The sequence below is a fragment of the Lactuca sativa genome, chromosome 8, assembly GCF_002870075.4.
Source record: "Lactuca sativa cultivar Salinas chromosome 8, Lsat_Salinas_v11, whole genome shotgun sequence".
Lineage (NCBI taxonomy): Eukaryota > Viridiplantae > Streptophyta > Magnoliopsida > Asterales > Asteraceae > Lactuca > Lactuca sativa.
In genome coordinates this window covers 55,601,663-55,627,138 of record NC_056630.2, presented here as the reverse complement: position 1 = coordinate 55,627,138, position 25,476 = coordinate 55,601,663, and the positions used below count along the sequence as shown (strand labels likewise).

The window sequence follows — 25,476 nt, the reverse complement described above, 5'->3', positions numbered from 1 at the left end:
CACCACAAACTCCACCCCCATCCCCTTACCATCTCATCGAAATCGTAAACGCAACAGCAAATATTACAACCCCAACTTCATTAACACCACTACACTTCACCCCAATTCCCAATACACTTGAACCTACCACCCACACCCAAGCTCAGAAAGATCCACAATGGCACCAAGCTATGGAGGCAGAGTTCAATGCTCTTATCCATAACCAAACATGGGAGCTATTTCCTCCGACATTTCATCATCCTATTGGCTGCAAATGGGTCTTTAGAATCAAGCGCAAACCTGATGGGTCAATTGATAAATACAAAGCCCGCTTAGTAGCAAAAGGCTTTCACCAACAATACAGGAAGGATTATTTTGACACCTTTAGTCCCGTTACCAAACCTGTTACCATTCGCACAATACTCTCCATTACCCTTTCCAATGATTGGCCGCTCCGTTAACTCGACATAAACAATGCCTTTCTTCAAGGAACACTCCATGAAGAAGTGTTCATGACTCAACCACCTGGTTACACTCACCCACAATTTCCTAACCACGTCTGCAAACTCAAAAAGTCTATCTATGGTCTCAAACAGGCTCCTAGAGCCTGGTACACCGAGTTAGCCTCCTTTCTTCTTCAATGTGGATTTTGAAAATCCTTGGTTGATGCCTCCCTGTTCATCTACAATTCCAACAGCATCATATGTTACTTCCTGGTGTACGTAGATGGTATTGTTCTCACCGGAAACACCCCTAAGTTCCTGTCTTAGTTTATCTCAGCCCTAAGTGCCAAATTTTCTCTAAAAGATCTTGGTCAACTTCATCATTTTCTTGGTGTTGAGGTGATCCCTACCTCTTCTGGCTTATTCCTCTCTCAACATCGTCACATTCAAGATATTCTCACTCAATTCCATATGGATGGTGCAAAAGACGTCACTACCCCTCTTAGCACCTCTGATTCTCTTACTCTCCTTGACTCCACTCCTACAATTGATGCTACTCCTTATCGACAACTTGTAGGCTCCCTTCAATATTTAGCCTTCACTCGCCTGGACATATCCTATGCCATAAACAAATTGTCCCAGTTTATGCATGCACCTCGCCAATCTCATTGGCAAGCCCTCAAACGGCTTCTATGGTACCTCAAAGGTACCATTCACTATGGGTTATTCCTCAATCGCCATTCTCCTATCACACTCACAACCTTCTCCGATTCCGACTGGGGTGGTGTTAATGATGCAGGTAGGTTAACTACAGCTTATGTACTATATCTTGGATCCAATATTGTCTCCAGGAAATCTACAAGACAAAAGTCGGTCTCGCGCTCCTCCACTGAAGCGGAATACAAAGCTCTAGCCAATGCATCAGCAGAACTTAGTTGGTTAAAGAATTTACTGACTGAACTTGGAATTATCATTAAAAACACTCCTACTCTGTTTTGTGATAACACAGGTGCGGCATATGTGTGTGCTAATCCAGTCTACCATTCACGGATGAAACATGTGGCACTTGACTACCACTTTGTTTGGGAACAAGTTTCTGCTGGCCTCCTTCGCGTTCATCATGTCCACTCCGAAGATCAATTGGCTGATATGCTCACCAAGCCTCTATCACGTGCTCCTTTCCTCCGCAACAGGTCCAAGATTGGTGTCTCTAATGGATCCTCCATCTTGCGGGGGCGTATTAAGGATAATGGACTATCCGATCCATTAAACACACACAAATAGATAGATTAAATCAAGCTGTAAATACTTAGTCAAAAGTATAGTCAAATACCTAGTTTAGCTGCTATTCATTCTCTTGTATATAAGGATGACTCAACTGTACAATTAGCCTATATAAGGTATACATATCTTTAAATATATATATATATATATATATATATATATATATATATATATATATATATATATATATATGTATGTATCATCAACATCAATTGCAAGTCTTTCTAAGTTGAACCGCTTCCTTCCCCGATTCCCGGTCCAACCGGCCGGTTGAAACCAGTTTTTAAAACATTGTGAAAAACAACATAACAACTTCATATATAATTCTTATAAGATAGGTCATTCAAATCAAAATGATTGAAGATAAATCATATATCTTGAAACATATTCATTAGAAACTCTAAAATTTTCAACTTATGTTAATTAATTGTTTGGTTAATTGAAATGTTTGTCTATATAAAAAGATTATTTCATATTTGGATACTTAAAGAAAAAAGAAAAAGGTGAATGATAAAATATGTTGGGAAAAACTAAAGGTGAATATGATAATCAAGGTTTTGAAAGTCTAAACCATATAAATGAGGGAATATATGAGTTAACTACAATGTTAAAAACATTTGTCAATAAACACAAATAACAAAATTTTAAGTTTAAAGAATAATGTACAACAAAATAACACAATAGATGTATATGTATAACAACCTAAAATCATAAAAATCTAACAACTAAAAAGAACTCATTTGCATTTATCAAACATTTTCATCTATAAACAAATATAAATTCCCCATGAATATGTTAATCTAAAGCAATAAATAAATACATGTATCCTTATAAATATTTTACTCTATATATCTATATATTTATATATTTAGATATATATTGTAATAGAAGTCATGTTGTTAGCATTATTTTCACTTGAAATCTACAAAACTTTTCAACTTATTTAATAACTATTACAACTCAAAAATATTTTTAACCAATTAGACACTACAACTCAAGAGGTTTTAACTTATGATGTTTGATTGATACTTATGACACTTAATTAATTTATTTGAAACCTACAAAAATTTTCCAACTCATTTAATAACCACTGCACTTCAAAAGTATTTTTAACCAATTAAACACTACAACTTAAGAATTTTTAATTTATGATGTTTAATTTGAACAATTTAACTTATTTTTATATAATATATCATTAACCCAATAGACAAACAACATATTCAACAATTTTTTTTGGTCTTAAAATGTCATTTTTTTTACTTCATTATAAAATAACTTTTGGGCATATATTCTCGATAAAAGATACCAATTTTGTGATATTCACCATAATATTAATATAGTACATCCGTCGTTTTTTAGGATCAAATATATGACACAAAATATCGTATCTTCAAAAATTAATTATACTATTGTTTAGTTAGTTTGATTGATAAAGACGTGTTTATAAAAGTCTCTGATAATGATATGAAAAATAACATAAAAACATAGGTAAATCGTAAGTTCTAACAAATTTTAACATGAGAAACATGTGAAGATTCGTTTAGTTTGTAGTAAAACTTGCTAAGTAAGGCAAAAATAGGTAATTAAATTGTTATGGAGTTAGATACGAATGGTTTAGAAATCAATGTTAATAAATTAAATATTGAAAAAAAATCCATCAAAATAAACCTAAGATGAATAAACCAATATGATGATATAATACTATCTTACTTATGCCTTGCCATTTTTTTCCATGTAAATAATATTAGTATGTTTTCCCAAGATCATGTTCATGTAAATATACTTGAGCAAAAGATTTGTCGAATCACATAATATGTGATATTTGGGAACGGCTTAAAATTATAAAGGTAATAAGACTAGAAAATAATAGATTTTACAGATAGATCAACATAACATAAGGTTTTGCTTGCCCTTGGCTGTAAGTATTGTTGGCTGAGCTTCATTATGAAAGTAAAATTTCCCCAATCTCTTTGTTCTTAATTTATTTGATGTTCAAACAAATAGTTGGTAGCAGGTAGTTTTAGCTGGTAGCGTTTTGTTAAACGTTACGTGTTCGACAAAAATAGCTGGTAACAGGTAGCTTCTAGCTGGTAGCGTTTTGTTAAACATTACGTGAAATAACATTTGGATTTGGAACATTTTATTTAAACTAAACGATAAAATCTTGTAGTGCCAAACAATGCTCTCTGTTCAAAACAAAACAAAACAAAATAAAGCCTTTTGTCAAACAGTAAAAACTAGAAGCTCTAAAATACTCTCAAACCTTCTGTTCCGAAGAGACCCAAATTAAAACACAACATAAACATGCGGTAATAACGTGTATTGAAAATTGACATAACAATCTCGCATTCTTTATGTTTTATGTTTACAATACTTAATTTATCATCAAAACACAACCCAACAAATTCAAAATCAAAACTAAAACAACTGATTAATTTATTTGTTTCTTTTCTTTAAAAGACAAGAACATTTGATCGGGTCTTTTTTTTTTCTATGGTTCTATGACTATAATTTTACATTTTGATCTTACACAACCCAACAAATTCAAAGCAAAAACTAAAACAACTATATAATTTATTTGTTTATACTCTTTAAAAGACAAGAAAATTTGAGTGAGTCTTTTTCTATGGTCATATTACTATAATTTTGCATTTTGTTCTTACACAATCCAACAAATTCAAAACCAAAACTAAAACAACTATATAATTTATTTTTTATAGTCTTTAAAAGACAAAAAAAAAATTGATCGGGTCTTTTTTCATGGTCTATATAATTTTGCATTTTGATCTTACACAACCCAACAAATTCAAAACCAAAACTAAAAAATGTTTTAATTTATTTGTTTATACTCTTTAAAATACAAGAACATTTGATCGGGTCTTTTTCCCCTGATCATATGACTATAATTTTACATTTTAATCTTGCTTTAAATATCCAAACATATATATATATATATATATATATATATATATATATATATATATATATATATATATATATATATATATATATATATATATATATATATATATATATATATATATATATATATATATATAAACGACTTTTTTTTAGAAGTGAGATAACATTTTTAGCTCTCATTTTTCTTCATACAAACCTAGAATCTTCTAGCAATTTGGCTTACATTTTTGTGCCTAGATTCGTAAGTATCACCTTGGGATTATCCTAGACCGAGTTTCTTGTAACCCATGTATATGTTAAAAATATCAGTTCGGAAAGTGTTTACACGATTCAAGGGGTATCCAGATGTCCACCATAAATCCTACCCAATATCTAACATAATCGTCAACTCAATTTAGGGATTAAAATAATTTTTATAATTATATAATCGTAAATTAACCCTTATAAATGAGTAACTTATTAATAATAACCAACTTTTTTAACTTTAAAAAAATGGCCACTATCTTCGGAAGAGGGCATTCCGAATAAGCATTATTCGTTCCGAAGAAGTTGGTGGTAGATATAGTTTGGAATCCAGAATCTGACACCGTACATTTCGGGCTGACATGGTCAATTCAAGAGTATGGTAGCCAAAACCGTATATGTGGAACTGACATTCTTGACACACATTCCGGACACCAAAAAAACTAGTTTTCAATTCAATGTATAACATGTGGCATTCCATTTATTTATTCACTTACAACCAAAATCTATAAATCGCTATTATATTGCTTGAAAATGAGTTTCCCAAATAATGACCATGAAAAACACTTTACCAACTTTTGCATGTTTACATGCACCACATTGGGCGGACGAACGCTCATAGTTATACAAACATCAAAACTGATGTTATGAATCATTTCCAATTTCGTTTTGTGGCTATTGGATGAGTGGGAAATTAATTTTGTTCCAAATTTTAAATTTTTATTTAAAAATTATAATGTTTTACAACTAATTGTTTTGTTTTCCCAAAAAAATTAAAACTTCATGCATTCATAGGTTTCTTTTTGTTTGTCATCTTTATAGGTAGTGTCCTTCTAAGAGGGGACTACCTACATACAATGTTCATAGCAGTTACTATGGACGGAAACAACTAGACCATGCCTACAACATTTTGTTCGGGCGTGACAAATAATGTCGAATCTTGTACCCGATTTATAACACATGTTTTCCATAATGGATCAGTTGGTGACCAAGAGGAGTCAAAAGTATAGTTTTTGGTGAACCATATGCCACGACGCAGTAGGTTGGTGACCACGACGTAACGTGAGACTTAGAGGATCACATTTCCTAATGGACGTCACGATGTGGAAAACAGGATGCCACGACGTGGCGAGTGTTGTAGCCCAAGCCCACGATTTCTTGGGTTCCCTCCATATTTAAAGACCTACTTTCTAGGGTTAGGTCATTTCCCATCAGCCCCTACCCTCCTACCTCAAAACCTTATCCTTTCTACTTATCTTTTAAGCTCTTTGTTGGCATTTTGGTTATTTGAAGGTTGAAGGAGGGCTTTGTTGAGAAAAGGATCAACTAAGATCTCGTCTCTATTTCTTGGTGCATCTTCTAGACTTGTGTGAGTCTCAAAGTTCTCACCTTTATGATTCATTCTTATAGATCTAGACTTTTGAGCTCATTTTACATCATGATTTGTGGCATAAATGGTGGGTTTTGATAAAGTTGGCAACTTCATCACTTATTGAGGCCCCTTGGTCATCATATGTTCCAGATCTAGACTTTCATGTTGTTTGGTGCAATGCATGGGGTTTTGACTCCATTTCTTATCCTATTTTGACCTAGTTTGGGAGAGACATGCATTGGACATGCATGTCCATAAAGTAAGGATTTTTATGGTTCATTTGAAGGCAAGGAAGCCTCCTGGAAAGTTAGAACAAAAGACTTAATGAGAAAAATGGTTTCTAAGCCACAACATGGCCAAAGGATGACCACGACATGGTGAAGTTCAACCTCGTGATTGTTTTGTTCGGACATGCCCACGCCATGGACAAGGAGGGTCCACAATGTGGCTATGTCTTGCTTATCATCTATTTTGTCCTGTCATGCCCACGCCGTGGCCAAGAGGTCTCCACGTCTTGGTGGCTGTTGGCTTGGTTGACCTTTGACTTTTGTTGACCATTAACCGTTGACTTTTTGACCTGGTTGATTTTTAGTCAAATTGTTGGTTTTAGAATATATACTGTGGTTTTACCTTGTGTGATTTATTAGGAGGTGTGTAGCACCCGCTGTTCATCTATGTAATCTTGATAGTTGTCGACTGTGTTTGTGATGTCAGTTTTCTCACTATACTATGTAGATTGCTAGACTGTCTTTGTGACTCTTGCAAGAAAGATTGTGGTTGGATCACAACACTTGTATAAAAACTTTTGTTGGATCACAACACTTGTATGAAAGACTTTGTTTGGATCACAACACCTGTTTGTCTTTGTGACTTGTAGTGAAGACCATGGTTCATGGCAAAAAAGGCTGCAGCTGGGATGTAGCAATGGAAATGATTGTAAGACTATGGTTGGATCATAACATTCACATGGGTTGAAATATACTCCTAGGGCTGGGCCCACTGATGTGTATGGTATGTGGTATATTGAAGAATTCACTAAGCTTTGTGCTTACGGTTTCATGTTTAAATGTTTTCAAGTTTTCTTATATTAAAGGAAGGGCGCGAATCGATTGCATCACATCCATTGGAGCTTTCCGAACTTAATAATTTCATGAATATACTCTGATAAATATTTTGAATCAAATGATTTTATCTAAATCTTTGAAGTTAAAAGCAATATTGTTCATAACCAATATGGACGATGTCATAACTGCTTCCCTTGGTAAGGTATTCCCTTATTCTTATCATGGGTATTTGTTGTAGTGTGACGTTGCATTGCATACAAGAGTTGGTCGAAATAGAACATTCAAACCTTTATTCTGGTGCCATGCAAATCATGTCTGATTTTGAAGAAACATTTTGTCAGCTAACCCTGTTTACATGTGAGGTGCTTGCCAATATCGGTCATATGAAATAGGCAAGACCATATTTCCCTAACATTTGGAATGTACTCAACATTGATATTCTAGAATTCCTCTTAGTGTTATTGATTAATGAACACAATATACCGAGAATAACGCTTATTGAGGTGAACCGCCACATATGTTCATGTGGGAAATGGCGTACTATCGGTACAATGTGCGGTCGTGATATTCCGGCATCATGTTATTCAACCATCACAAATTTTTACCATATGGTTCATATATATTATCAATTTGATGTGTTTCAATGTACATACCAAATGAAAAATGTGCATCCTATTCACAGTCCATTTTAATGGGAAATACCATACCCAATGCTGGTCTTTTTAATCTCTATCGATCTAACTGAATATTTATTTTTAACCGCAATTAATTATGTTTGGATATCGTTTCAAAATGACTAAAGGAAATATTTTGCCCTATTATTTTTACATATTACAAAAAAAAACATAATTTAGAAATACCATACAATTATTTAATCTACACTGAATTTTATAAATAACAAAATACATAATTTAAAAATATGAAACATCTTTTAAAATAATCCAAGCATGTTCGTATAGAAAATCAACTCCATTATTTATGTTTCTGTATTGTAACCTAGCCACCTGCAAAATTACTTCATAGTCTTTCAATAATTCGTTATTGATCTTGAGACAAATTTGTTAAACATCTTCACCTTTTATCTTATATCTTTAAACTTACTCTTGACTTCTTCTTCTATTCGATACTCTCTACCATATAACTCATAGTGAAACATATTTTCAAACTGGCCAAAAGTGATCCATACATCAAATGTGGGAGACCAGTGACAACAATATCATCATCAATGATTATCCAAGACCGAACAAGCATGATCTTTTCTTGTGAACTCCATGGCAACAGTTGATTTGTTTCCATTATGGAGATGTATAAGTAAATTGAATGTCACTCTTAAAAATTTAGTGGGTCATGAACATTGAATGTCACACGATCCGGAATGACATTTCAAAATACCATGTTAATCATATAACAACATTGCACACACTCCAAGGCATAGATTTCGGATACACGTTCTGGTCACAAATTTTAAGTTAAAACATTACACTATTAATATGCATCTACTGTCCACTATATAACATATTATAAACAAAGTACATTTCAAAGTAATCACTTGAGAGTGAGTTCATTGGTGCTTTACATTGCGAAGAAGAAGATTGTTATGTCCATTTATTGAAGACCCATATTTCCACTCCCAGATAAAATGTCCGATGGCTTTTTCCAAGCAATGATGGACGCTGAATAAGCCAACATAAAAGACTCTAAAATGAGTTGGAAACTCAATCAACGTTCAAACGATCTAGCAAAAAAAGTAAATAAAAAAGAAAATTGGGTGTTTGAAACTTAGATAAAACTCAACGAGGCCGATGAATGGATTCGAGATGCAAATGTGGAGATTGATAAGCTTCGAGCAAAATGGGACCGCCTTACAAATGTTGTTAGAATTAAAGGAGATTTTATCGACCATGAACAAAATATATATCCCTTACGATTTTTGAATTTGTGGAAATCTCTTTAAGTATGTAATAGCTTTTGTAACATTCGCTTAACTAATGCGAATAAAAAATACTGCCCTGTAAGATTCTTTTATATATTTAAGTTTAAAATGATATTACATTATCTAAAATTAGAGTTCATTTCCAGGATAACTAGTAACTTGCATGTAGACCTGACAATGGGGCGGGTTTGGAGCGAATCGACCTTGATCCAAACCCTTTTAACAAATTTTAAAATCCGATCCAAACCCGCTCCATAACCCGCATGGTTTTGAATAATCAAACCCATACCCTTATCCACTGAATCAGCAGATATCCAAACCTGCCCCGTAACCCGTACGTTTTTTGAATAATAAAACACATTTTACTTAAATCATAAAATCACATTTATTAAATAAAACTAAGTTTTGATTTAGAAAACACATTATGTACTCGAGGACTTTCTATTGGAATTAAAATCATTATTTTAGTTACTTCTTATTGGTTTTTGACCGTCGATTGCATTGATAGAGAATAGAAATTACAAACTTTCTTCCGGTTGATAAATAACCTTATTGATTTATAAATGAAATTGGTGATTACATGATGAAATATAAATGAAATGAAATCATGAATCTTGGGAGAAGAGTAGAAGACTGGAAGTCTAGAAGTTGAGTCCTTGACTCCTATGTAAAAATAATTTAGTCTTTGACCTTTTATCTTTGGATTTCTGATTGGAATTTAATGTAAATTTTATGCAATATAAAATATAAATTTATATTTCTAAAATTTATATGGGGCGGGTTATAAACGGAGCGGATCGGTGCTGATCCATACCCGACCCTTTTAATAAAAGGGTTAGCGGGTACGGGTCGTTAACGGGTAAACGGATAAAAAACTATGCTCCAAACCCATATAATTTTTAAGGGTTTGGATCGAATCAGGGTCAAAACCCGCTACATTGCCAGGCCTACTTGCATGTATTGCAAATTAGCAGTGCATACATGATTTTTAAACAATTCCATGTAGATCTTAATTAGGCGGAACACGTTATCAGTTATTTGCACTTGTGTTTCTATTATTGCACTTGTCCTATGTGTTTGTTCGATGATATCCATTGTGTTCACAAACTATCGTATATCTCCAGGCATCGTAATGAGTATCATTTGTTTATTATACAACTCTAGTTTTCTATGCTCCTCGAATACAAAATGCGGTTATGAGATTTCCACTATCACCATTCTCTCTTTTGCGTGTTGTTAATTACAAATAATTTGTAACGCAGTCGTATCAATAAGACCATGTTGGTCGTCCTCAAGACGTAGTATTTCATATTCTATTGACAAACACATCCTCATAACTCGATTCACTAGATACTGGAGACTATGATTAAAAAAATATAAAATATATTATAAAAGTGAAATAGTTCCAAAAATAAAACCAAACAATATAAAGTGTATCCATAATAAAAATTATAAAATGTCAACTAGTCTTAAATAATATGTTTGTCTAAATTTGTTTTTGGTGCTATCTTTTGGAATTATATCTGCTTTCAATTTAAGATTTAATATCATTTTTGGTTTCCTTCTTAATTTTATGGTTGCCTTTGGTGGTTTAGTGTTTGATATATATATATATATATATATATATATATATATATATATATATATATATATATATATATATATATATATATATATATATATATATATATATTTCAACATTTGCTTTTTTTATCTACAAAAACAATCTAACGAAATTTAATATTTAAATATAGTATCATAAAAAACAAATATTTATAACTCTTTTTTAAATTAAAGTTTAATTTTATCGGTCCCAATTTTAAAAGCTCCTATAGATGGTAAATAATTTCTTCGTCCGTAAAACATTTTTTTTAAAACATCTATGTAAATTGGTCTTCGAATGAACTACTTCTTATTTATGACTAATATGTGGTATTGGTTTAACGCAAATCAATTTATAAATTAATTTTACAATAGCGTAAACAAAAATAAAAGACATGTTAAACTACATTTCGGACTAACATACTGGATATGATCTTCGTATCTTGGACATTCCAGATTACGTTCTTCGTATTCCGAATTGATAATACCATTCGAGAATCACTTTAAATGGACAATCTAGAATTATTTTCTCTCTAGGGAGTGGTACTAACAGATTTTAAAAGTAGTTATATAGTCATAATAACTAAAAGTAAAAAAAAAAAAAAAAACCTACAAAAAATATCAAATCCCGAGTTGTTCTATGCAACCTAAAACACAGAAAATCGTTTGTAGACTAAAACACAAATAAATTAAACCGTAGAACTAACATTGTTTGTTGAATCTATGGTAGAAAAAACTTACAAATTTTCGAAAATTTGGTAGCAACAACTTCGGAATGTCATAGTATACAGAATGTTGATTCCGATTTGATGTGTGAGACCCATATATATAACATTAGACTACAGTATTAAGGTTGACCCGTTTTGGCCTGCTCCGGAATGACCATTCCGGAGAAAATGATTATTATTATTTTTTTAAATGTGATTATTATTAAAAAAACACTCTAAAATATAATTAAATTACTTAATTTCCCTATAATAGTTTACATAAAATCATGGTTTATTTGTTCTAATTTGAATTAGATATCAATTTATGAAACCGATTAATGAATATCCTGTTGATTTCCGTATTAAAGAACAAAAAAATGCTTTATATATCTTTTTCATTAGCAGTGATAAATCTATTTTTTTTAAATCCTGTACACGAGTCATAAATATATGTAAAAATTACATTATCAAAGTATGCACAATGCATGATTCAATAGAACAAGATTTGAATGAGCTGGAATATCAAATTGACATATAATAAATTAAACACAATCATACTAAGATATTAATATGTCAAGTTGCATACAATGAATTTAGAGTTGAACGTGATAATATGATGTTTATGAAGTTCTTTAAACTTTATAAGCGTGCTCCGGATTATGTGGTTAATAACATTAAATATCCATGTTAACAATAATACATCTGTGCCGGTGGCTTGATTGGGTGTCCGTTTTCAGGTCGGCATGGAAGTTATCACCGAAGTTGGATTAAAACAAAGTCACACACTTAAACTGTCAAAATTACACTGAAGCCCCACAAGTTTCCTCCTATGCAAATAAATGGATCAAGAAAGTAAATCCATCATATCATCTTTTGGATTTTGGAACACTAAATTATGTTAACAATTCATGAAGAAAATGCCATCAAACTATCAAAAGAAACTTACCTCATCCCCCAATGGTAAAACTTCATTACTTTAAGGATTCAAAAGTTATTTTCAAAGTCAAAAGGGGTCTAATTGTAACAATAGTAAACCTAATCAGAACATTTTAACGAGTACTCATGGGTCTCTTTCTTGGTCATAAATTGGAAGTGTCAAGTTGGTTTTTTGTTGGTTGTCTTTGATCCTCCTACTTTGTATATTTAGCATCTTCTTCCTATTTCCAAATTGTACATAGTTTTCTTCCCAAAACACTAAGCAAAAGAAAGAGAAGGCCATGGGAAGAAAGCTTGATGCTCTCCTTGGTCGGAAATTCAAAACATCAAAGCTTAAAACCACCGTAAACCTCGCCATCTCCCGCCTCTCACTCCTAAAAAACAACCGCCTTGCAAGAGTCACAATTACCATCTCCGATGTCATCCAACTCCTCCGCCTTAACCACCACCAACAAGCCCTCCTTCAGGTATTCCTCAAATCTATCTAATTTATCTATCTATCTGTTTATCTGTTCATCTGTCTATCTATCTATCTATAATGAAACTGATATTTTTAGAATGGTGAAAAAATAGCAATTTTTTCTTTTAAAAAAAATAATAATGGTGTAAATATGACAGATTGAGCAAGTGATCAAGGACCAAAACATGTTGGATGTGTATGACATGATACATACCTATTGTTATCTCCTCATACAAATGATCAACCTCGTAGACCAAGTCAAGTATGTTGTTTTTTTGTATGCATGTCTCATCTTCTCCACTTTGAATAAACGAAACAAAAATGTTTTATTTACATATTTGAAAGAATGTGTTTTTTATTCCACAGTGAATGTCCAAAAGAATTGGAAGATGCAGTATCAAATCTATTATATGCGGCTCCAAGATGTGGGGAGTTTCCAGAACTTCAAAAGATACGTGTGATTTTAACAAGGCGTTTTGGAAAGGAATTCGCTAATGATGCTAGCGAGTTACGAAGAAATTGTGGAGTTAGTCAAAAGGTTAGATTTAAAAGAAAAAATGATAGTCGTGTGTTTATATAATATGAAGGTTTTGTTACTTTAATTATTAAAGAACTTTTTTTTTTATGGTTTTAGATGATACAAAAACTGTCACCCGCACAATCGACTTTGGAGTGCAGAATGAAGATGCTTACGGGCATTGCCAAAGAGAATGGTGTAATTTTGCAACTAGAGATATCTTCTTCCGAAATAAGAAAGGTTTGTAGAAAAATGTAATTAAATTAATAAATTACATTAAAAACTGTTAAAATTTGAATTAATGGTTGTAGGAGAAAGTGATGGAGAAAAAGAAATTTGGAAAGAAGATAAGCTTTTTTAAGTCGAAAAAATATAAAGATGCAACGCAAGATGCTTTTGAAGCAGAGGCTTATGTTTCAGCTGCCGCCAAAACATCAACCGAACTCACTCGCTCGGAATCATTTGCTTCAGATGATTCAGATTCAGATTCAAACGGAAATGAATTGTGTTATTCTGCTAAAGATTATAATACTTTAGAAGTGCAACAAGTAAATGTAAGAAAATAAGTTAAATTACAATGATCAAAAAGGTGTATAGGTAATAACCGGTAGAAGTAGCTTGTAGCTTTTATTTTTTTTAAGGGTTTCTTTTATTTATGGTGGTAGTTATATGCTTTTTGGTATCTAAAAATATAAGAAATTTTGTAATAGGGTATTTTGTTGATATTCGAGATGTTTTGTAGAGCTTGAAATAGAAAACAATCAAGATTGCATTTTATTATTATTTTTTAGGTTTATAATATTTAATTTTTAATCAAAAACAATAATACAAGATACTCAAATCGAATACTATAAAAGTTAAATTCAAAACCAAAACTGAAATTAAGTACTTAATTTATCTTTCATATTTAAATATATATTAGTTTCTTTAATACTCAATAAAAGACAAGAATCTGAAATGTTTTTCCTAGTTGTGTTTGGTATCGTATTTCAAATGCTTAGCGTTCCTTTTTTTTTTTTTTTTTTTTTTTTTTTTTTAATTGATGGTGGTTTATATAGTTTTAGGTTTTACATAGAAAATACCATTTCATAATCAAACGTGGTGACATTAAAACATATAAATTTAACAATATAAAATGCACTATACGCCAATTGCCAAATCTAACCAAAGATATATTTGTACTGGTCTCGTAACTATAGATCCTTTTATATTTACAAACTAATAAATACTAAATGTATTAAATGTATGGTTGTTCATTATTTGGATAAAACCAAATTGTTCAATTGGACAATTTGATTCAGATATTTGGATATTTAGATGACTTTTTAGCAAAATTGAATTATTATTTTGGATTTCGGATTGGTTACGACTATCATTAATTTTTTATTAATAAAACTTAGTTATCAATGTACAACGAATGAGAAGACAAACGGAAACGGGCAACAAGTTGCGCTCTTAAGTCTTTTTGTATTGTAAAACCAATTCTTTTGAAAACTACATCCATAGATCTAGGAGGTATGACATTGCTATGCATGATCTGTTGTACTCAATTAAGAAGCTCCACCGCATCCGACGCAAGAGAATCAAACATATCAAATGCAAATGGTATGAACACGTGTTGATTTTTCATGCACGATTTTCATGTTTGGTGACCTTGCATGTAGCAGTTTTTAATGCAGCCTGTCTTGTCATGTAACCCCCGACCCTCAAGCCTACGAGGAGGGATACCACCGTAAGGTCTACACATGTGTGTTTCCCTCCAACCCATCCAAAGATCAAAATGTCAGGTGGTCTAAGGGTTAACCTTCCTTCTGTCGGGTCAGTCAAGAAATTCACATGAGTCTCTTTCTTGGCAGAAACCCTGAAATGCTTAAATATGTCAACCAAAACATCTCTAACCATATCCTGCCTGTATTTGAAACCCGTGAGTTTTTTTCAATGAACTGCATGCTCTCCAAAAGAGTCCAAACATGTCTTGCAGCACACCAGACATATCTCGTCAGCTGGGAATATTGGAATCATAAGTCGATATTTAAGGATGGTACGATACTCTACAGGAGACATGTTTGCCAAGACCATCTATAGGGATAACTAGAAGAAAATCTTGAGCATGTGGTGCACGTAAACACTGGAAAACTGCTTTCTGACAAGCCATCACGATGAAATGCAATTCCATATCTTGGAAAATTTTACTAAAAAGGACACTCGCCAGTGTACTCTGGGATTTAGGGGGGTAGTGTCCTTAGTAGTAAAACTACTAAGGTCAATGTCCGAAATCTTGTTACGAAGAGAAGCTAAGACATAAGCATAATCAGAATCCATGCCATATATGCCGCTATCCCGTAAGATGTGGTCTTGTAATACCCAATATTAGGTCCTTAAGGCAACAAAAGCATATGAGGTAGCCTCTATTATCGAGTACAAACTCAAACCACAAAACCTAATGGGTAGAAAAGCAATTCACTACTGTATGTCGCCAAAAAAAGGACCACTACAAACCACAATGTCCTCAATCGCCTCACATAAACCACAAATCGAATTGCAATTTGGTTGGTTCAAATCAAATTTCAATTTAATTTGAACTATTCGAATTTATGTTTTGAAAACCAAAATTAATTTGGATTAACTTAATTTGAACGAATCAAACCGATCCATCCAAACAGACACGTCTAAACGGGATCATTTTAACAAGAATACATAAATGCCGACTACAATTCTACATGGAGATTTTCACCAAAGTTTTGATTAGAATCAAATTCACACGCTTTATTCGTTAAAACTACACAAAAAGCCCCTCAAATTTCCTCTTTTGCGATTTAAAACAGACCAAGAAAATAAATCCCTCATTGCATCCATTTACGCAAATCTTCAAAGGAGTATCACATGAGGGTTCACAACAACCTCTTATACCCCCTTCGACCTATTGAAATGCTCATTTTTATGATAACAATTCATGCATAAAATGTCATCAAATGAATTAGGATTGAAAATGCTATTTTTAAATAAAAGTTCGATTTTATTGTGCAAATGATAAAACCTAAAGAAATATTTAAACTAGTCACCATAGATATATTTCTTGGTCATAACTCAAAGCGTCATGTTGGTTTTTTGATGATTGTCTTTGACCCCTCTCCTACTTTGTATATTTAGCATCTTCTTGGCACTTCAAACTTGTGCATAGTTTTCTTCCCAAAAATACTTAGAAAAAGAAAACAAAAGAGAGCCTTGGGAAAAAAGCTTGATGCGCTACTTGGACAAAAATTTAAAACCTCTACGCTTAAAACAACCTAACCCTCGCCATCTCCCGCCTCTAACAACTCAAAAAGCATCGCCTTGCAAGGTTTACCATCGCCCTCTCCTCTCCGATGTCATCCAACTTTGCCTGAACCACCACCAACAATCCCTCCTTTGGGTATTTTTTATTATCTCTCTCTATATACGACTATCTGCTTGTTTATGTGTTTATCCATCTGTCCGTCTATCCATCTATTTAATTATTGTGAACATGGTTTTCTTGAATGATTAAAATATTGCAAAAAGTTTCATAGTTTTTATGTAATGGTGTAATTGTGATAGGTTGAGCAAGTGATCAAGGACCAAAACATGTTGGATGTGTATGACATGATACATGGCTATTGCAATCTCCTCGTTACAAAGGATCAACCTCATAGAACAAGTCAAGTACTTTGTTTTTAACTTCTTTTCCTATTTTCTCATTTTTTATAAGCAAAAGAGTTATGTTTTAGTTACTTTTAAAAGTCATTGGTTTTTTTCCTAGTGAATGTTTCTTATTGGAAGAGGTAGTATCAAATATATTACATGGGGATCCAAGATGTAGGGAGCTTTTGGAATTTCAAGTGATTCATGCAATTTTAACAAGGCGTTTTGGAATGGAATTCGCTGATGGTGCTAGCAAGTTACGAAGAAATTGTGGAGTTAGTCAAAATGTATGATTTTTATGAAAAGAAAAATGATAGCCATGCTTTTTATCGGGGAAAGTTTCCAACATCATATTATCTTCAAGTTATTGTAATGGAATTTATAAATTACACTAAGGATATGCGAGAAGATAAACGATTAGAGAATTTGAGAACTTACCAAAAAGATGATTGAAGAACAACATGCAATCTTTTCAAAGATTTATTTTCTCTTGAAACTTACATTGATCTTAAATATTGCAACGAGGGTAGAACATACATTTTCAAAAATGAAGAAACGTAACAAAATGAGTGATCAATTTTTGAGTGATAGTTTCATATCATATATTGAAAAAAGTGTTCTAAAGTGTATTAGTAGTGATATAATTGTGAAAATATATCAAAATATAAGACCTTCTCGGTTGCAATTGTAAGAACTTTAAAATATTTTTTTTATTTATACCTGACCACAACTAATATCTTTTTATTTTATGTTGGATTCAATTAAATAATCAACCTAGTTGTTTTCTATTTTAACCACTCTACGGCCTACCAATGGATTATACACAAATCAAAAGATGTGTGCATGGTTCTAATTTGTCAATACTTATAAATGAACCACCTTTTAATTTTCATGTTTTATAATATTCGTTTTGATAGGGTTTAAGTTTTAGCACCTCTTGTATACATACGAACATGAAAAACAACATAGCAACATTTGTAATCCATGTACGTAGTGATAGTTACATTAATAAATTAAATGAAGTTACAATATAACAGTAGCGTAATGAAATAATTGTATTAAAATTGTTCAATTGGCTACGAAAGGAAGAAAAGCTATAGGTAATTAAATTGTTGGTGGAGTTAGGTACGAATGGTTTAGAAATCAATGTTAATACATTAAATATTGAAAATAATCCATCAAAATAAACCTAAGATGATTAGATGAAGAAACCAACTAGATGATATAACACTATCTTACTTATGCCTTGCCATTTTTTCCATGTAAATAAAAATAAGTATGCATGTTTTTCCAAGAACATGTTAACGTAAGTAAACTTCAGCATAGTTTTTGAGCAATGGATTTGTCGAACCGCATAATGTGATATTTGGTGAGTTTGTTTTTTTGTTTATTTTTTTGGTTGAACGATATAATATTGTGAAGTTAGGAGACTCTAGAAAAAGAGTAAATTTTACAAAGAAATCGATGTAAGGATTTCCAAGAAGCAATCTATTTTTTTTTTTGTTTTTTGAACAGCTAGCTGACATTAAACATGAACAAACAGTGAAAGAAAAAATGACAAATAAAATTACACATGAGAATTATAATCAGTTATAGCATTTTGCTATGGGGTTGCAGCACCGACCTATCTAACTCCATTCAGCCCAACTAATATCGTTTTTCCCCTCTGTTTGGTCCATTTGTATGTTTGTGAGATAATTGTGTCCGCAGTTCTTGTTGGATTGACCACCAATTTTTTTGAAAATTCTTGTTATCCAAATGTTCCATAACATAGAGTACACTATGGTTGTGAGGGCCTGTTTTTTCCTTTTTTTCCTTGTGCAAATCCCCCATGAATGGACAATAATGCCCCTGTGCCCTAATGTTTGATCACTTGATGAAGATTTAAAATCACAGGAACTGAATAAGATATAGAAATTGTGTAGTTATATTATCTCCGTGTTATCCAGCCCTTTACGTTTGCATTGCCAAGAAAAACCGATGTTCTGATTAGAGTTATTGTAAGTATTGTTGGCTAAGTTTCATTATGAAATGAAAATTTCCTTAATCTTTTTTTTTCTTTTTTTAATTTCTTTAGAGTTCAAGCAAATTAAAAAAAAAATCATCAAAACCCCACATAGTTCCATTAAACCTGCTTTAATCAACAAATAAAAAAAAACACGGATTGAACTGCACTATGATACCATGAAAATTGAGAGCCAACGATGGTTAATATTTTATCATTAATGAAAATATGATTACCATAAGAAGAAAATAGATATATAAATTTGAAATAACTAGGTCAACCTTAACTAAGAAAAAGTTCAACTAGGTAGACCAAAATTAAAGCACAACACAAATACGGAGTATATGCTAACATAAATACGGAGTATATGCTAACAATCTTTGTCCTAAGATAAAGTACATATTGAAAATTAACATAACTATCTCCCGTTTTTTAGAGGATTAGGTATGAGTCCGTTAAGATGGTGTTATAACAACTTATAACACCGGGAGAAATGGTGTTCATGATGTTATAACTATGCTATGAGGAGGTTAAGAGGAGAAAAATAAAGAGAGAAGAAATGTGCAGCCAATCAAAGTTCCCGTTTCAATATGTCATAACGCCAACAAGGTATGCCAGAACACCAAGGGGGAAATGGTGTTCATGGTGTTATGACCATGTTATGAAACGCCACATCAGCAAAAATACCACTTCTCGTTGCCCATACCATATGCTCTAATGTTTTATCTTTAAAGTATTTAATTTTTCATCAAGACCGCAATACGTGGTCATATGCACATCAAAAAATATAAATTTACCGATTCAAAACACAACCCAACAAATTCAAAACCAAAACTACAACAATCAGTCAACATTCATATTTAACTAGTGAAATCCAAAATCCACAGAAATTCAATCATAGCCTTCAAGTATCCACAATGACATCATCTTTTTAGATTTCTAGCATCAGGATTTAAGGTTTGGGAAAGGTCGATCATAGTCCTTGTAAGCTGCAACAAATGCCATAATAGAATAGATTATGAGGCCTAATTTAAACTCTTATGAAATAAATATACTGTAGCAGTTAAAACTGGAAAAAAATCAATAGAAAAACATGTAGCTTCATGGCTAGGCAACTAAAAGAAATACTAATTTGTCTCGGAGTCTAAATCTTCATGATAAGTACAATGTTCACCATGTTTGGCTACTTCGATATCCTAAACAATGATTATATTTTCAATGTAATTTTTTTTTGAATTGAATAAAGTTGAAAAGAGAAAGGTAAGAACACAAAGAACATTACCTATTTAGTGATCCATAAGCTGAAAAAGCACCAACACACAGTGGTTGAACATTTCGGTTGTGGCTGGGCTAATAGGGTCAAAGTATAATGATGTTAAAGGCGCCAAAGTTCTGTTCCTGTTAATCTGAATTAGTGACCTTCTGAGCAACAATGGCATCCACATTACGTTGAGGTCAACACATTCAAAAGGTGTGAATTCAAAATACATTGTTATTTACTGTATTTATAACCTAAATATGGAAAAAGAACCAAATGACAATGTACTTTGGTTTTTGGTAAAGAATAGGAAAAATATGTGTAAGTTCAAGTACATTGCTATTTAGGGCATTTAACTCCTAAAAATGGATGATGCACCTAATGGCAATGCAATTAGTTTTTTGAAAAAAAAAATCAAAAGAAAAAAAAATGTAAATTGGAAGTACATTACTATTTACTGCATTTACCACTTAAATATGGAAAATGAACCAAATGACATGTACTTTGGTTTTTGGTACAAAAATTAAAAGAAATTGCAAAAAAAGGAATAAAAGATGTAAATTCAAAGTACATTGCTATTTAGGGAATTTAACTCCTAAAAATGGATGATGCACCTGATACCAATGTAGTTAGTTTTTTGGAAAAAAGAAATCAAAAGAATATACAAAAAACAAAAAAAAAGAACATGTAAATTGGAAGTACATTGCTATTTACTGCATTTACCACATAAATATGGAAAATGAACCAAATGGCAATGTACTTTGGTTTTTGGTAAAGAAATTAAAAGAAATCACAAAAAGGAAAAAAAAATAGGTGTAAAGTCAAAGTACATTACTATCATAAAGTTTTATTAATTTGCTAAGATTATATATGAAACGTATCTGAGATAATTTGGCTTGAATTAAATATTTTTCCATCAAATTAACTACCATTGACAAAAGCATCAAGAACAACAACAAATGCATTAATATCTTGTTTTAATTTTACATTAAAATAGTTTAAAAAATATATAATGGAGATGTAATTATTTAAAAAACAAACCTTGTCAGCCTTTGTTGTTCTTAGACCCATTCCAACAATTTTTATCCCATAAGTGAGCTTTGTATCTCCTTGTCCATCAAACATAAGACTGTGATAACTTCCAGAAAATATCAGTAAACTGTTGTAAATGAGAGTGATTTCCATAGAATTTGGTTTTATTTGCAGGAAAACATAAGATTAGAACGTTGTTATTGGTGTTTAACCGGTCAGAAAGGTCGTAAGCTACTTATTCTGAAATTTTATCTTCGTTTGTAAAGCAATTGAAACACAATTTTTGTCGAAAATTCGTATTGAATTTGTATAAACACAATTTTGGGAGGTCACATAGCTATAATTTACAAACATGTCGGGTCACCATTAAAAACAATAAAATAACTTTATTAAAGTAATTAAAAGCACATGCAGGAAGCGAAGAAAGAAGTTTATCATCTAACAATAATTTCACATCAATATTTTATTTGTTGCATGCCTATTCAAATTTCCATGTTTTTCAGCATATTTGGTGTCGTTTGTCTGCAAAAGATGTAAATTTGAGTCCTGACATTTTATCAAATACTTGGTGGGCGATGTTTTTGTGATTCAGAAAAACATAACGAGTTCAACAAAAATGCATTCAAAACATACAAAGGCAAATGAGAATTTACCTTTAACACATTTAGATTTAGATACCAAGTCCTCAGCAACTACATATAAAGATGCACCAAGGCATCTAACAACCACATAGCATAATATTGACTCACATGTGTTTCTTCATGCTTTAAGCACCAATTAAGATATAGGTAAACATTATTTCTTGATTAGTTATCCATTCCAATTTTTCGTCTGTTTCTGTATTTTTTTCTAAATTCATAGGTTCGATAACGTGTAATAGAACTGATGCGGGAGAGAAATATTAGATTACATAGAGCCGATGAATGAGATAGGATCATTAACAATTCAGAGATGAAAAAATGGAAAAAAAAATCATTCACTCCTCTTTTATATCTTGCATCTATAGAATCAATTATAAAAACTAAATAGTTTTTTAATCTTTATTAATATAAAAAAATATTAACATAAGAATGCATCACCTGAAGTTTATGTAATTAATGTGACATTGATCTATAAGCATCCATGAGAAGTTCATTCTGTTTTTCCAAGTGTCTACAAAAAAAAAAAATTGTACTACAAGTCATATAAGATAAAAAAAAATCAAGAAAACTTACTTTAACATCTCTTCAGTGTATTTAGGAACCATGAAGTGCAGATTCTGAAAAAAAAAACTTAATTAGTATTAGGCTTGTCATGATTAAAAAGCTTATGTTTGAATAAGCTCTACCAATAATTTTTCAAATTTCACAGGATTTTGGGGTGTAGACTTGTACCTCCTGCATTACTAACTTATGTCTCCACCAATGCTCCTGCTTTAGTAGCTTGTACATCCTGCAACTCTTTACCTTGTTGATGGTGTGGTGAATCTTAATGATCATAAAACATCCACTTCTTATTACTCCAATACAACCGTCAAATATTGTGATTTTTAGACCTCAAGATTGAAAAATATGTTTTCATCATCACCTACTCATAGGCCTATTGCTAACTTGTGATGGAGAAGATGAGATCATGAAGCCATGATGCATAAAGATGGGTTTGTGTGTGGAACCCATATTAAGGAGAAATGACAATGATTAAGAAGGAAAACAAAACCAATATAGAAACATAAAACCAACATCAAACCCCCACTCTTTTTTAAATCAATCAAAACCCAAAAACAAGAGAGTAACACCAATACTAAAACTCAAAATCAAGACCCTAAATACCTAAAGCAAAATCAGTACACCAGTCCATAAACGATAATCAAAACCACATCGCAAACCATACTTGTCTGGCATAACTTCTATCAGGTTTGGTTTGAGTAACCACCTACATAAAGATTAAGCATAAAAAATAAAATTATAAAAAAAGGAGGAGTAAACAATTTAACTTCTGACCAGTCTGATTTATACATGGAACAACTCCTTCCCTACTAATGTTACTTAACTTCTTAAAAAAATAATAAAAAAAAAAACTATTTACTTTCTTAAGTGAGAACTAAGATACCCATAATTCAACATAAAATGAATATGTATATATTAATAAATGGTATGAGAAACTCATCAGATATAGCAATAAGAAGAACTTACCATATGTAACATCCCAAAAATCATGACCAAAAATTTTATTTTTAAATTATTAAATAAAACCATAGTTATTAAAATCTTCTCATAAAAATGTTAATCATAGTATCTCAAACATCATATAAAAAACACATGTCAATATATCAGAGTAAAACATCTAAGGCTAAACATAATGGTGTGTGCAATGCAGTCATCCCAAGCTCTTCCCCTTGCTACCGAAAGTACCTGAAACCAAAACTGAAAACTGTAAGCACGAAACTTAGTGAGTCTACCCAAACTACCACATACCATACACATAATCACATAATTGTTGGATTAGTGTCTAAGCCCGTAACTATATTTGGTATGTACTTAACCCGATTGTGCATGGTTCTTTTGGGTTGCCTTCACCAAAGCAACTTGACAAGGTAATTTAAGGAGAAAGAGAGAGAGAGAGAGAGAGAGAGAGAGAGAGAGAGAGAGAGAATATTATGGTTTATTAATATATTATGAGAATAATATATTAAAGGAGAAATCATATTTATTTAATTAGTATTGGTCATAAATTAATTAGGTATTAATTTGGTGACTAAAAGAGATTAATTGAATAAAGGGGCATAAACTGTCAAATGTATGATAGTTAAGTTTTGGGCTGGGAAACCTAATGGACTAAGGGGGAACAAAATTATGATGGGGATCCATCATATTTTCGTCCAAGGCCCTAATCTAGAAGGTTCCTTGGGCTGCTTGGTGATTAAGTTGTCCATTAGGGTTTAGACTGAAACCCTAGCAGCTTGCAGTATAAATAAGAACCCTAGGCTATGAAAATTAGCTACACTTGATTCCAAGAGAACCCTAGGGCCGATTTTAGCATCTCTCACCCTCTCTCATATTGCCTTCTTGCTTGTGGGGTTTGTGAACCATTATAGGAGTTACAATTATGACTCTAAGCTCAAGATCAAGAAGACTACAAGGTTTCTTTCAAGCTATTTGAAAGAGGTAAACACTTAGATCTGTTCTTATGATGTTAAGTTCGAATTTTATATGATAAATCTAGGGTTGTAAGTCTTGAATTCAAAGCATGTTCAATAGAGAAACCTAGATCCAAGCATTAAGGTTTATATGAGCACATAGGATTGTTCTTATGCATAAAACCCATCAATAATAACATATCATGAGCCTTGCCCACTTCATCGGGCCCCGCCCGACATCGAGCAAAGCTTGGTATACATATAAACATATCAACAAATACACATAAATAATCACATAACATAAATATATAAACATTCCTCGCGCCCCACCCGACATCGGACCGAAATCCGGAAGCATACAAACATTCCTCGGGCATTGCCCCACATCGGACCATAATCCGGAAACATAAAAAACAGACACATGCAAGAATCACTAAGACATCAAGCATACAGACATTCCTTGGGCACCGCCCGACATCGGATCGAAACTCGGAAACATATAAACCTACATCGGGCATTGCCCGACATCGGACCTTAGCCCGGAACATACTAACATACATATACGGGTCGACAATGGTGCCTTCGACCCGTTCATACAGGAGGAAAACTCACCTCACTGTCGGATGATAGCTAAAATGTCTCTGCTCGAAATCAGCTCCACTCGCTCCCTGAACCAAAACAACCCCTTAGATACCATTCCATACTCATAACCCTGAATGGTAAAGTTTTGTCAAGTCAAGGTCAAAGTCAACGTCAAGTCAACCGCTCTGAGTTGACTCAACTCGTCGTGTTCCCATGAATCACAGAATCGTGAAATTGCGATCTATCTCGTCGAGTTTTCCTCCAACTAGTCAAGTTTTTCCTTCTCAACAGAAACGAGAGTTTCCCAGTACAACTCTTCGAGTTCCCTTGTGGACTCGCCGAGTTCCTTCAACAGAATCAGT

The 25,476-nt window shown here is 32.4% G+C and overlaps 1 protein-coding gene across 1 annotated transcript; it reads left to right on the top strand.

Annotated features, from left to right (window-relative positions):
- The first annotated feature begins 12,648 nt into the window (after positions 1-12,648).
- Positions 12,649-14,245, top strand: LOC111916851 (uncharacterized). Its single transcript, XM_023912505.3, has 5 exons — positions 12,649-12,952; positions 13,104-13,207; positions 13,312-13,483; positions 13,580-13,702; positions 13,774-14,245. The coding sequence occupies exons 1-5, from the start codon at positions 12,767-12,769 to the stop codon at positions 14,026-14,028; spliced, it is 840 nt and encodes a 279-aa protein (XP_023768273.1). The 5' UTR covers positions 12,649-12,766; the 3' UTR covers positions 14,029-14,245.
- Positions 14,246-25,476: the final 11,231 nt, after the last annotated feature.

What these genes read in the sequence shown, in the direction of transcription:
- LOC111916851 (XM_023912505.3), top strand. Translation starts at nt 12,767, where the DNA reads ATGGGAAGAAAGCTTGATGCTCTCCTTGGTCGGAAATTCAAAACATCA. An exon ending in AACCTCGTAGACCAAGTCAA is followed by an intron (nt 13,208 to 13,311) that starts GTATGTTGTTTT and finishes TTTATTCCACAG; the next exon opens with TGAATGTCCAAAAGAATTGG. An exon ending in ATTGTGGAGTTAGTCAAAAG is followed by an intron (nt 13,484 to 13,579) that starts GTTAGATTTAAA and finishes TTATGGTTTTAG; the next exon opens with ATGATACAAAAACTGTCACC.